Source organism: Nyctereutes procyonoides, unplaced genomic scaffold (genome assembly GCF_905146905.1).
Source record: "Nyctereutes procyonoides isolate TBG_1078 unplaced genomic scaffold, NYPRO_anot_genome, whole genome shotgun sequence".
NCBI classification, from domain to species: Eukaryota; Metazoa; Chordata; class Mammalia; order Carnivora; family Canidae; genus Nyctereutes; species Nyctereutes procyonoides.
In genome coordinates, this window is record NW_026575021.1 from 15,434,356 (window position 1) to 15,448,850 (window position 14,495).

Sequence of the window (14,495 nt, forward strand, 5' to 3'; positions counted from 1 at the left end):
TTTTAAGGACTGCTTTGATGTGGCATCGTATAGATGAGCCATCACACTCCGCGTGACTGAGCACAACAGTTTAGCGCCCTTCGCAGCATGTGGAAGCAAGTGGTGTGGAGGATTCCTAGAAAAATATAAAACTTAATGGAAAACAGGACTTTTCTTGAGCGTTTCTGACTGCCAAGTTCACGGTAACCTCTGTGTTAGAATGGAGTGCTTTTTCAGATAAAACCACCACTTTTATTCTTGGTAGCTGCAAATATCACTTTCATTTGTACTGAAAAACGAAATGTACTGGATGAGAATTTACATGGTGTACTAGTGATTTCACGGTTTAAAATTCCAGTAGTTTCCTGTTTTACTGTTTAAGAATATTTGCAGTCTGTCAGCTTGTCTACTAATAAGACCTGCCGCGTTTTGAGCATTGACCACATTCCAAGGGTCCTGCTCTTTACCCTGATTATTTAGATCGAGGGCCAATAAAGTGGGCTACAGAAGATGATCCATTGGGGCGAGCAGGAAAATGTTATAGCTTCTGTTTCTATTTACATTTTATCTCCGCTTTTTTTAAAAAATAGTTTTCTGGTTTTGCATTCTGCAAAGTACAGGATTTATTAATGTAAACAGAACAAACATCTACAAAAATACAGCAACGTCCTAGGTAAGAACTCAACATTTTTCCCTAAAATACTACTAAAAAAAAAAAAAATCTTGAGATGACTGATCTAATTCCATTCTCTGAACCACCCTATTCAGTCTGTGTTTTTAGTCTTCTCTTGCTGATGTAGAAATTCTTAGGAAATAGACTTGCTGAAGGACACACTTCCAGTGGTTGGCAGAGCGGGGATTCAAATCCCAGTTCTGTCTTAATTCCAAATCCCGTGTTAATAATCCGTATGTTATTCTGTGGGTTTGGCTTAGGAGAAAGCAAGACTGTATGTGAAATGCCGTGACCCTGAAAAATAAAATGCCCCCAAGCATGTGGTCGCGTAATCTCCCGATTGGCACCTGAGAGGTAGGCGCCGGGCCAGGACACGTCCCCCGAGGCTGGGGGGTCGCCTCTGTGCATCCTGTCTTCTTTAAAACTTGGAGGCAGACCCTTGTTTTTCATGATTTTCCATCAGCTCGTCTTTAGAATCGTGTTTAAAATCCTCCGGTTTCCCTTCGGCCTCCCACCTGCTCTCCTCTCTGGCCTCGTGGATCCCTTGCTGTGAGCGCTCCCTCCGTGGCCCTCTCGCCACCCGGGGGGGCGGCGGGGGGGGCATTGCTGTCTGCTTTCGCAGAGAAGATGGGTGGTGGTTTTGCAGCTACGCCCAGTCTCCTCTGGGATCCTGATCCCTTGTGGCTGGGTGTGTGAATGCTGACCTTACTGGGCAAGCCCTTGGCTGCGTGAGACTTGGGATAGGATTTCCGTGGTTCAGAAAGCACCAGGGTAAATCTCCTTCTTGGCCTTAGAAAAGCTAAGCGGCGGCCTGGTTTCTCCAGGGGTTCGATGCTCGCAGGCCTAGCATTCAGTAGCCCCACGTGAAACCCCACTAAAGGAAAGGAGTACGAGCTTCGCCTTCTTAAAATAACAGCCCACTGTTGTGTGCGCCAAGACGTTGAGAAGAAGAGCCACAGGAGGGAGTGCTGACCAGTAGAATGTGCCACAGAGGGGAGCCCACGACCTTTGCAGGCCAGCATTGTCAGGTGGCCCAGGATACACACCCACCGGGCATCCTTCTTCACTTCCCATATCTTCAAGCTAAATGGGGTGATGACTGCTGTCGCCTCTTACCTGGTCATAAGGCCTCTGTCCCTCCTAACCCGTCCCTGGTTGGCCACCAGTAATCCTTCTGGAACGTAAATCTGATCCCAACCCTCTGCTAAAGCCGACTCCTCAAATAACCTTTGTCTTGGAATCTGCAGACCCTCCCATTGCCAGGCCCTACTGGCTTTCCCAGCCTCATCTTGTTCTCACTGCTCCAGAGTTTGAGATGACTGATCCAATTTCATCCCTGGAGCCGTCCTACTAAATTAGCATTATTTAAATCGCCACCACACCTCGTTCTGTGAATTATTTCCATATTGTCTAAATGGCAACTTAAGCACAATACGCTCTTGCATACTTCTGCCTTGGCGCATCGGATTTCTCCTGTTTGCAATGCCTTTGCCCATCCTTTGCACACCACGGCCAAGTCTTAATTCTTCATTTAAGACTTAAGGTCAAGTGTTCACTCGTGTTGGACTGGATTTTTGGGGCCACCCAGACTAAAGAAGAGATCTCTTCCTTGTGTGTCTCTTTGGTTCCCAGAGAGTATGTGTTGTTTACTTTTAAGATAGTGTATGTGGCATTTGGTAATGTTATCTGGGGAGAACTCTGACGGTAGCCCTGTATTCCAGGTACGAGATTTTGGCTGTGGTTTGGGATTTCAAGGAGAAAGAAATGGGACCAGAGGATCTGAGACCATGGTGAGGAAGAAGGGTAGGGTTTGGACAAGGAACTATCTAGAGCAGTGAGGCTCGGGCCCAGTACAGAGACGGGCTGCTCACAGGCGTTATGCACCAGGGGTATGCGAACCCGCACAACGGCCAAAGGCACCCACTGCATAATTCTGTAAATAATGTTTTACTGGGGGGCCCCTGGGGGGCTCCACAGCTGAGCGTCTGCCTTCAGCTCAGGGCGTGATCTCGGGGTCCTGGGATCGAGTCCTGCATCGGGCTCCCTGCAGGGAGCATGCTTCTCCCCCTGCCTGTGTCTCTGCCTCTCTCTCTCTCTCTGTCCCTCATGAATAAATAAATAAAATATTTTAAATAAATAAATACATTTTTATTGGAACACAGCTACACCCACTTGTTTACACACAGTCTGGCTATTTCTGTGCCACGACAGAGCAGAGTCATTGCAGCAGAGAATGCACGGCCCTCAAACCCTAAATGCAATATTCACTGCCTGTCCCTTCACGGAGAAATGTTGTCAGCCGTGCTCTACGTAGGCAGTTGTCAGGGCTGTAGGCCCTCAAGCCCGTCACGCTGCTGCTGTCGCACCTGGTCTCACCTCAGGCCTACTCAGTGAGAAGTTCTGGGCTTGGGGCCTAACGATCTGTGGGTAATAGGTTCTCCGGGTGGCTCTGAAGACCACCACGGTAGGCTCCCGGCCCCGTGGCTAATGACTTGGGGTCTCGGGGAAGCGGACACCGGTAACAGGAAAGGAGGCGCAGTCCGAAAGCTGCGGGGAATCCGGAGAGGAGTCTCTGCTGGCTCATTCTAAACTACAGGTGGCACACAGGAGAGGACTCGTGTCCCCCCCTTGCCCGGAGCATGTCTGTGGGAGAAGGAGGGCAGGCCTGCGTGCGGGGAGAGGCGCCAGCCCCAAAAGGTGACTGGGGAACAGGGAAATAGGTGCACTTGGCAGGTGTCGCTCAGGACCGAGTCTGCAACCCACCCAGAGACGCAGAGTTACTACCAAAGACTGAGAACCGAAACTAATGTTTAAGAAGCTAACGATTTGAATAAAATTCTAACTTTCATTTAATCTCGGTTTTACTCGTTAACTTCTCATTAGCTGCCTTTTGGGTGTTTGTTGATTCCTGGGATTTCGTTCTCACCATCCGCTCAGCTGCACGTCTCTTTGACCTTGGATAATTTACTTCAACCTCCCCAAGGCTATTAACTGAATTAATACATGCAAAGCACTTGGCAGTATCTGATATATTTTCTCTAGTAAGGAAATCTTCCTGGTCCCAATCTTATTTTATATTGAAATAGGGGGAAAAAAAAGAAAAGAAAAGAAATAGGGGTTACCAAATGTTGCTCGTATTTGCCCATATTGACTCTGGTAGGAAGACTTTGCTTACTGACGTTCTTTCTTTATTTGTCTTTAAAGAAACTTCTGCCAAATAGCCCATGTTGTAATCTGAAGCCCAAGTTGATACGAGTTTGATTATTATGCTTTTTATCTTTTAGGAACATTATCACAGGCTTTTAAAAAATACAAAATAATCTAAGTACTAACCAAACATTTGCTCATATGGAAATAAGTCATTTTGAGGTTCTGTTATTTAGCAAAATATACATGTACTGGGAAAAGCATAATTTCTAAATCCATCATAATACAATTTACCGTACAGTTTTTAAATACGCTGCATGAAGCCTTTTATCTTTATTCGGGTAGAAACTCCACATTTATGTGCCTTTTAAAAAATTCTGCATACATTATGAACATCTGAAAGGGAAAATGAGGTTATTGAGGGCTTTACTAGGTGAGTAAATATTATTCCATGATTTTTCAGTGATAATTAAATCTACATTATGTCGAAGAGTCATCAACCTGAAACCTTTATAACTTTCGGCATAGTGACATTTTGAAAGTAAAATTAGTGTTTGAGGTGTTTTTTTTTTTTTAATTCCATAAATGCCATGGGAATTTTATCACGTTTCAACACTTGCGGAATATGTAATTCCCATAGTGCCCATTAGTGGCCATCTGTGTAAGGTAATACATGTTTGGGATGAAATTGATTATGGCTTAAACACTCCTGTGTTATGATCAGGAAAAGCACGCAAAGTTCAAATCTTTTCTTCTAATGGGCCTTATGTAGCTAAAGATATTAATTTCCAGGGCCAACACACCCTATCACTCAAGATCTTAATCTCACAATAAATGACACCGGGGCCAAAGGAAAGGAGGCTGTAGAGCCTTCTACTAAAATTAATAAGTGCTGAACCCAAGGAGTTCTTAGGATAAAAGGAAGATTAACAGGCTTGGGAACACAGTTTTTCCTGTGTAGACGTCCAAGTAGACCCACTGCAGTTTTGCTGAATATTCAGAACTGTTTCATTACCCTTTTTAGAAATTCCTGTTAGGATAGTCACCAACACACCCGGGTAGCCTGCTTGTTGGCTTTTTCTCCACATCCACGTCGCTGGCCCTACCTGTTTAGTCCTTAATATTATCTTCACCTAGTTTGAAAAGTGTTTCCTTTTTACTTGTGCAAAACCAGGTGCTTTCCTTCTTTCAGAGATGGCTTCAGTGTGATCCCCCTCATGCAGTCATGTTATTTTTATTGGATTTGTGCATGATGATACATAGACCTGTATACTTCCTGAGCTCAGTTCTCCCCTTCACGTTACAAGACCCACAAATATATTTATGTTTTTCTAATGAATGTGTTCACATCTTGGCTCTCCTATTATCTAGGTACCCAAGGATTTTGTGAGACATTATGAAAAATCATAATTTTTAGTAGAAATTTTTGAAAAAAAAAAAGAAAAAAGAATTTTGAGAGCTTGTTTTACTGGACTGGCCCCATGTTCATTAAAAAAAATCTCATCATTCCTTCTGTGGAATATTTGATATTTGAACACAGCTATATTCTGATCTTCCCCGGGATGGGGGCCAGGATGGTTTAGCTGCAAATGCCCCAAAAGTGGCTGAAAGAATGGATCAAATCATCGTCTAAACTTTGAAATACAGCAATTGTCGTGTTGGCATGGTTGTTGCTGAACTGTTCTTCCTTTTCATTCCTGAACTTCTTGATGATAATTATTCATCAGGTTATGATAGATTTCAAATCTGCTTCCCATTAAAGATAATAAAATAATACTATCTCCCTAAGGAAGGGAATTTGCCTTCCTGTCTTATGTATTATAAACTAAGAAGTCACGCATCAAGTGAATCTAATAGCTATATAACTTATTTGGAGTATATTGAAAAGAATATGGTCTAGATTGCAACAAACAGTACTTTATAATATTTGGGTTTTGGAATCTCTCTCTTTTTTTTTCTTTTTTTTTTTCTTTTTTGTCATTCACTCACTTTCACTAATGCACCAAACACTGAATGTTGATGTCAGTATTCTGGAGACGAAGTATAAACATGAACAAGACATGGCCCATACTCTTGACAAAACTCTCAGTTGTATATTTAAGCACTTAATCTGAGGAGCACCTGGGTGGCTCAACAGTTGAGCATCTGCCTTCGGCTCAGGGCATGACCGCGGGGTCCTGGGATCAAGTCCCACATTGGGCTTCGCTTCAGGGAGCCTGCTTCCCCCCCGCCTGTGTCTCTGCCTCTCTCTGTGTATCTCTCATGAAAAAAAAAATAGTTAATCTGAATATGATAAATTAAGATGTGAAGATGAGCAAAGCTCCATCAAGGCACTGCAGAGGGGAAAACTTGTTTTAGAAATAAAACTTCATAGAAGCAGTAACTTTTGAGTTTGGCCATGCAGGAGGAGCCAAGTCTCTCCAGGCAAAGTAAGGGAGAACATGTGGTGTGTATCTATAAACATGCACGCACACACAGATACACATGGACAGAATCACCGATGCACGTGCATGCCTATCTGTAAGCGCTGTGGCAAAGACTGTTGGCTGGCTAATTTAACGCCCATTCCCATTCCTCTTCTCTCTTGTCATCCCACAGTCAAGGCTGGGAAAGCTAAGTACTAACAGTTAAGGATGGCTGTGTAAAATATATTAACCAAATAGGGCGGTATTTGGAAATCTGCTAAGGACTTTTAGGAACACTTTTACTTTCAAATAAGAGATGGATACAGTGGGCATTATTCCCGGACTCCTATCTCAGGTGGTGGCTAATGTAATTACAGTCGTAGCAGACACCTGAAGGTGTTGAAAGAGACCTGCAGAGGGAGTTGAGCTGTTGGTCCCAGGCCCACAACTGCCTGTCCCAGGACTACTTATGGAAGGAACATCAAATCTTCTTTTAAGCCATTGTTAGATTTTTTTTTCCCGTTACTCGTAGGCAAAAGCATTCCTAACAAATACATCCATAAACTCTCTCGTGCTTATTCATGTGTGTTTGCATATATTTCCAATGCCTATCAAGACTTAGGACTAAGTTTAGACTTACATTTTTGGTAAATAGTAAACAGAACTTAATGTTAGAAGGAAGACAGACAGACTATGGAATGTTTTCTTCGTTGTTACCAATTTGGACACTCTCCTTAGCACTTGACTTCCCTTGTATCTGTACTGTCCTTGTCTGGTGTTTTAAATAAAACAAAAGTGAAAAGGGAGAAAAAGCTTAAAAAGAAAGATAAACGTTGGGGTGGATCATACTGGTGGTTAGGTTACAGGGGAAATCCAGGAATCCGTCGACTGTGGCTTAGTAGGTCACTGTGCATTCCTGTGTATTTAAGACCAAGAACCATTGCGTCTATCTACATGGTGAGCCCGTTTCCCTAACAACCAAGAAGTTGTTCTCTTTTTTCCTCCGTTTAAGAAGACAAGAGTAGAAACCCTTCTTCTTCTTAGTGAACGATGAGAAGAGCTTTCTGCAGGACATATTGATTGTGATCGCTCTTGTATGACACACACCACCTAGCGAGCAAGCAGTCTTTAACAGACTCTGGCCTCCTACTATTCAAGTAGGGAGCAACGTGAGAAGTGCCCAACCTGCTCTTTGCTACAGAGACTGAGGCCGTCCCTTGGATTCATCCTCTCTTCCTTGGCGTTTCTAACTGTATGATGTGTGTATATTTTCTGCGTCAAATTACGATTTAATATATAAGCTTTTTTTCAAATGCTTTTTCAAACAGGTCAGCAGGATTGCTTCTTTGCTGGGTTGATCTTCCTTAGTTTTTGTCGTTGCTGTTTGTTATGAGCCACCTGCTCCTCTTTAACTCCCTTTTGATTTCTCCCTGCCGTATGGTTTTTTGTTGTGTTTTGTTGTTGTGTTTTGTTTTTATAGGAGTCCATCCCCTGCCTTAGAAAGGAATAAGGTAGTACAGATATCTTCAAGTTCATGCCAAAGTACTGGATTCAAAGTCGGGGATCCTTAAGAGAAAATTCAGTGGGATGGTTGGAATTCACATCAACATCTCTGTGTTACCATTTAGTCTCTGATCGAAAGACATATGCACACTTCAATTCTTAAAGAATCTAAACTGGTTTTCCTCTTAAAATTTTTTCCTCTCATCTTCTCCAGAATCTTCAGCTACTTGGAGCTACAGCCATTGAGGATAAATTACAAGATCAAGTGCCTGAAACTATAGAAACTCTCATGAAAGCAGATATCAAAATCTGGATCCTCACGGGGGACAAGCAGGAAACCGCCATCAACATTGGTAATTCACCTAATTTCAAACTCTAAATTTTGATGCTTAACACGTTGACATATTTTAGAAGACAAACTTGAGATATTTCAAGATCTGAAAGACGTGGTTTTGTAAGATCTCCATTTGTAATAGTATTGGGCTTACCTGTTTACTAATGGCCCCTTTGCATTTAACAAGTCTCCCACAACCACAAAATAATCCTCTCTCACCTTTGTATTTCTACCTACCTCTACTGTATTTCTACCTACCTCTACCTTCCATCCATAATTGACGCATGTAGGTAACATCTCTGCAGCTGTCTGTGAAAGTCTGGAGACTGGGTTTATGGCAGGCTTGTATAGTACTGGCACTTGTTCATGTGACCAAAGGTGATTTCTGGGAAGGGAAATAAGGTTGCCAGTTCATCCCACATTCATCCTGCAGTTAATTCATTCTTCAGAAAGAGGTTTTATTAGTCTGCTCACGCTGCCATAACAAAATACCACAGATAGTGCGAGTTCAATAACAGAAATTTATTTTCTCTCAGTTCTAAAAACTGGAAGTCCAAGATCAAGTGTCAGCAGGTTTGGGGTCTCCCGAAGCCTCTCTTCCTGGCTGGCAGTGGCCACCTTCCTCCTTGTCCTCCATTGACCTCTCCTCTGTATCTACAGAAGATACACACTCCCGGTGTCGCTTTCATTTCTTAGAAGGGCACCGTTACTATTAGATCAGGAACCTGCCTTCTGATCTCATTTAGTTCTAACTTCTTAAAAGCAGGTTCTGCAGATACTGTGCAATAGGGCTTCAGCATGTAAAATGAGGGGGACACAGTTCAACCCATAATAGAGGTCTTACTGAGAAGAAGGTGAATATTTGGTGTGAGGCCTATTATACCAGTAATGTGCAAAAAAAGTCACTTTTTTTTTCTTCCACATTCAGTATAGCAGGTGGCCTGCACTCTGTAAACCCTGACATAGATTCGGCCTCTGGATATTAATGATATGAATTACATCCAAAACTCTCCCAAAGTCGAAGAAACCGTTCAGAGGCATTGACAGCATAAAACCACATTTTTAGAAAGTCACCGTCAAGTATCATTATTTAAGAAACATTTAGCTAATACTCCTTTTAGAAGTTTTAGTAATCTCAGTATTCCTCATATATAAAACCCCAGATTTATACTAAATGGCTGATAGTAGAGGAAAATTATTTTTTTAAAGACACCAGCTAGTAGAAGTTTAAATCTATAAGCCACGCAAATGGTTAATTTGGATTATAAAAATTATCACTGGTGTTAGAGACAAATGGAAAGAAAATGTGCAAAGGATATAGAATGCTTTAGAGTTGGGAGACCTGAAAAAGACAAATATGCTGAATTGAAAACATGGCTACAGGTGGAGGGAGACTGTATGGTGGCAGAGTGATACCTGAGGAAAATAAGTTCAGGGTGTGTAGCCATGACGACAGTTCCTGTGAAGAGTACGGTGGTGGCATCTGGTAACATTTAACTTGTAGAGTCTTGGGCCATAATCTTTGGGGCCTTTTTCCTAGAATAAAGCTGGTGATACTCATTCATATAACAAATGGTTACGGTGCGTTGCACAGAAGGATTCAGGTTTAAGTGAGAAGGTCAGAAAGAACTCATCGAGATGGTGACATTTGAGAAACGACCTAAGAGAGTTGATAGAGCTTGTCCTTCGGATGATGAGGGAAAGCTGTCTTCTGTTCTGGAAAGAGAAGAAATGCAGAGAGGGAGAGTAGGAGAAAAGGATAGTGTAACCGAGCCCAGATTGGATGGGGCCTCCCAGGCCCCGGGGAAGGAGGGGGGCTCTGTGTTTACTCTGGGGAGATGGGCAACCCCAGGGTGGTTCTGAGCAGAAGAAAGATGGGGACTGGCTTTCCCATGAAAATGACTTTCCACAGTCTGGCCTGTAGGCTGACAGAGAATGGACTGGAAGGGAAGCAGGGGTGGAAGCAGGGAGACCAGAGAAGAGGCTGTTATGTTAATCCAGGTGAGGCACAGTGGTGACTGGGACCTGGGTGGTAACAGTGAAGGTGATGAGAAATGGCCAGAATATTATTTTAAAGGATTGACTAATAGAGTGGATGTGTCGGGTATGAGAGAAACACGGACTCAGGCATAACTCTGAGGAATTTTAGCCATCGTGACTGAAGGATGGGGTGGTCGTTAACCAAAATGGGGAAGACTGAGGAGAAGCAGGTGCTCTGGGAGGACATCAAGAATCTAGGTTTTGGATATGTTAAGTTTGAGATGCCCGTTTTGCACCTCAGCGTCTGCTGTTAACACAGACACTGGGATGTGAGAGTCTGGGGTTCAGGAAAGAGCTCTAAGTGGGAGATGTGAGTCCCAGAATGATCAAGGTGTAGGTGGTATTTAAAACCATTGTATCTGGGGCACCTGGGTGGCTGGGTGGCTCCTTGGCTGAGCGTCTCCCTTCAGCTCAAGTCGTGACCCCGGCGTCCTGGGATCAAGTCCCACATCGGGCTCCCCGAAGGGAGCCTGCTTCTCCCTCTGCCTGGGTCTCTGCCTTTCCTTGTGTGTCTCTCATGAATAAATAAAATCTTTAAAAATAAACAAACAAACCATTGTATCAAACGAGCTCACAAAAGGAGCAAGTATAGGTGATATTATTTTACGTGCAATGGTCATATTTTAAACACCAGTCAGCAGGGTGGCTTGTTTGGCTCCAGCCACATTCGTCTGTTTGCAGATGGGTTCAGAGCAGCAGAGGTGGTTTAACCAGTAGGTGATTTTGCTCTGCGGTAAGTATAGCAAAGCAAGAGGACGGGACCTCAGAGGGCAGGACCACAGTCCAGGGGCAGGGCCATGGTGGTGTGGGATCAGCGGTCCAAAAGATATAGCCAGGCAGCCCTCCTGCACCTTCCCCACGAACAATCACCAGCCCCTCTTCTGCTCCTCGTGTTGGTCATCAGGAAGGCTATTCCACATGAATTTATTAGGTTTTGGGACACTGAAAGTCATTACCATATTGTCTTTCCCTACTTGTTGATCAAAACAACCTTAACACGCCCAGTGTTACCCTTGTGTCCCTCCTATAAGAAGGAAGAACGTGCCTTCAACGTCCTGCAAACCTGGAAACCGCTGACTTCATCAGCGTCCTAATAAAATAGACAAAACCTTAATTTTATCTATAAATAAGATTTAGGTTATTTTTAGAGTGTTACCACTTTAGCATCTTCACTGCTTCTCTCTAGAGAAATGGATTCTATCAATTAATCTACTCTGTGTTTGGACATAGGACACTCCTGTAAACTGTTGAGGAAGAACATGGGAATGATCGTTATAAACGAAGGCTCTCTTGATGTAAGTAAAATCATTTTTTTAATCCTTTAACAACTTAATCATCTTGCAGTATTTTATATTCAAATAGCTTTGGAAATGTTTGATCTTCCTCAGGTTAAAAGATGATTCTCGCTCCTGCTCTGGTGTCACGTAACGTTTACTGGTCTGAACCATGTTGATGTAAATAGATTCCAGTTTTATGTCCACAAGCAGCTAAAACAAGTCACTGAATGATTTGCTTGATGGTGTGAGACGAAACTGCTTTACAAAAGCATCATGTCAGGAGGTTACTGAGTGATTGCAGCTTGTTCATATCTACCTGGGAATTTTGTATATTCATCACTTACTATCTGCTTTATCTTCCAGGGTTCATATATATTTTGTTTCTTTAAAAAGAAATCTGTGGAACCTATTAAATGGCATGAATTCACCATTCCTTATAGGAAAGTCATGTTGTTCTGTTTTGGGTTTTTTTAGCGTCCTAATTTCTGGGCTGAAATGTAAATCCCTAGGATGTCCTTTTCTCAGGGCTGCGATCACATGAAGTTATATTTGGGAAAGAAGGGAAGATTTGTTGCGTGTACAGTGTAAAATAGAAGTTACGCCAAAAAAAAAAATTGCAGGTCAAATGACCTGTAAGAATTTTAAAGTAAAGGTGAGTGTTTGTAACTTAAGGTGGAAGACAGAATGAGGGAGGTGACTATACAGCTGCTTGAAATAGCCACTGTGACGCAAAAAGCGGAGCAGAGAAAAACCTGTTATTAAAGATGTGAGTGAAGTGGAGAGGCCACTGTGTTCGAGGGATGGTGAAGAGGCAAATGTTCAGAAGTCAGGAGGAGAACAGAAATTATATGTAAGAAGTGATTTGACTTCTGATTTTTGGATTGGTTGATGGTCTCTTCATGATTTGGCCTCAAAAACAAGCCCTGTGATCCTTTTCCCTTTCTTGTGAAATCTTTGAGACACTGGTAGCCTAAAGAATAACACATGATTTTTGAAACCGTGAAAGTTGTTCACATCCTCAATAATAAGTACATTTTGTGAACCATGCCTTAATCCTACAAGCACAAACTAAAAAAAAAAAAAAAAAAAAATTTCTAGCCTGTGGTTGGAAGACTTTCCTTTTTATTTACTTGTTCAGTAGACCTCTGACAGGCACCGAGAACATGCCCCTAAGTGAACACTCAAGGGACCCCGCACCTTCTGGTTTGCTGTCTCTGTTCCCTAACTCCTCAGGTTGTTAATTTTTTGGTTTATTCAAGTTACAATGTTGTGAAAAATTATGACTGTGCTAGCCTTGCCCTTCAAAAGCTCACAGATAATAAGTAAAATGCAAACAAGAACAAAACAGATACCAAAAATTTTTTTAAAAAATAAAAATGAAGAACAAAACAGATACAGAAATAAGGTAGGCATCTTGCTATGAAATTATATATTGTGAAGTTCAGGGAGGTGTTGTTAAAGTAAGCGGCGTTTAGTTAGAGGCGAGTAGCTGAGTGATGGAGGAACACCTGAAGCAGAAACTGAATGCAAGTCAGTTCAAGGTATATTTGGGGTGTGAAAGAGGAGCGTTGAACACAAGGTCATAATTTTTTAAAGTTTTCTTGGACTAAGTGTAGGCACGTAAGGGGTAAAGTTAAAGCTATAGAAAGGGGCAAATGCACGTGTTAAAAATGTGAACCCGCCTCCTTCACACCCAAGCTCCCTGGTTTCTGCCCCGAGGGATGGCCACCAGCTCCAGTGTCCGAGGGCTCATCCAGCGATGTTGTGCCATGGCTGGGGGCTACACACGTGTTTGTCGGTGCACAGACCCTGTTATCAAACACAAGTCACAACATGTGGTTCACGCTGCTTTATACTTCCTCTCCTTAGCAGTTGCTCTGCAATAGCATAGGTGAAGCCACCCAGGTCGTCTCCAACGGTGGCACAGCGGAGAGATGACAGAGGAGTGGAAGCTGGAAAGGTGGTCTCAGGTCAGCTGTGGGGGTCTGGGCCAGCTCTGAGGACTTGCTTCCACCACGGGCAAGAGAGGCAACTTCATCAGCCTCTTCAAAGAGGCGGGATGGGAGACAAGGGTCAGAAGGGTGGTGAGGCATGGGGTGCAGGCAACGGGCCGGGAGACGTAGGTAAGAAGGGATGGGGGCCCAGGGCCAGCGATGTGGCATGAGGGAAATTTGGGGAGGCTTATCCCATGGGATCCCTGGAGTGGCTCCAGAATTGGGTGGCAGTTGTTGACAACTCCGCAGAAACTTCGGGGGAAGCCTTCTCTGCATCTCCGTAGACGTTTAAGACTTTGTCAGCAACATGGGTGACAGGCACTAGATACTTTTTCTGAAAGACATCCGAGGTGAGGCCTGTGACACTGATGCCCAAGTATGACCGGCCTGGCTTGATCTGACGCGTGAACCTTTCTGTCCTGGTGTAAAAGCTTTCACCCCGTGCAGGCTGTGACAGCAAGGCTTCTTTGGTTGTCGTCTGCCTCCTAACTGTTCTCCCAAGTCGGATATAATGTTCTCTATGTGTCGCAAGTAGTGAGCGATAGAAATCATAATCCCAAGAGGAGAAAAAGAAAAAAAATAAAAGTGAAATGCCAAAAATATTCACTGTACCGCATCATGATGGTTAAGAGCAGGACCTTTATTTTCATTTTGAAGTTTTCAGGGTGGTGACTCGTAAGTGATGAGCACCTGGAAAGTCCCAGCACGACCTGTCTCTCCTGGACCCAACCAGGTGGGGCTCCCAAGCCAGTAGTTTCAGTGAAAGCAGGGGTCTGTGCCTGCCTGTTTTGCTTTCCTTTTTTTTTTTTTTCTGTTTTGCTTTCTAATTCTCCAGCATGCCCAGCAAATTGCCGACCACACAGTGAGTCCTCCATCTCTATGTGAGAATTAAGTCACTGAGTAATTATAAATTAAGGATTTCCCTTAAAAAAAAAAATAAAGTTGGAAAAAAATAAAAAATAAATTGGGGACCCCCCCCCCGAGTGGCTCAGCGGTTAAGCACCTGCCTTTGGCTCAGGGCTTGACCCTGGGGTCCCCGGATCAAGTCCTGCATCGGGCTCCCTGCATGGGGCCTGCTTCTCCCCCTGCCTATGTCTCTGCCTTTCTCTCTGGGTCTCTCATGAATAAATAAATAAATAAAAA

General features: G+C 43.4%; 1 protein-coding gene across 7 annotated transcripts in view; it reads left to right on the forward strand.

Annotated features, from left to right (window-relative positions):
* The window catches only part of ATP8A1 (ATPase phospholipid transporting 8A1), a 223,531-nt gene that overhangs the window by 124,095 nt on the left and 84,941 nt on the right, over positions 1-14,495 (forward strand). For all 7 annotated transcript variants that reach the window (XM_055339524.1, XM_055339561.1, XM_055339517.1 and 4 more), the window contains 2 exons: positions 7,922-8,060; positions 11,312-11,376. In XM_055339524.1, coding sequence (XP_055195499.1) covers positions 7,922-8,060; positions 11,312-11,376 — 204 coding nt within the window. The remainder of the gene's footprint in view (positions 1-7,921; positions 8,061-11,311; positions 11,377-14,495) is intronic.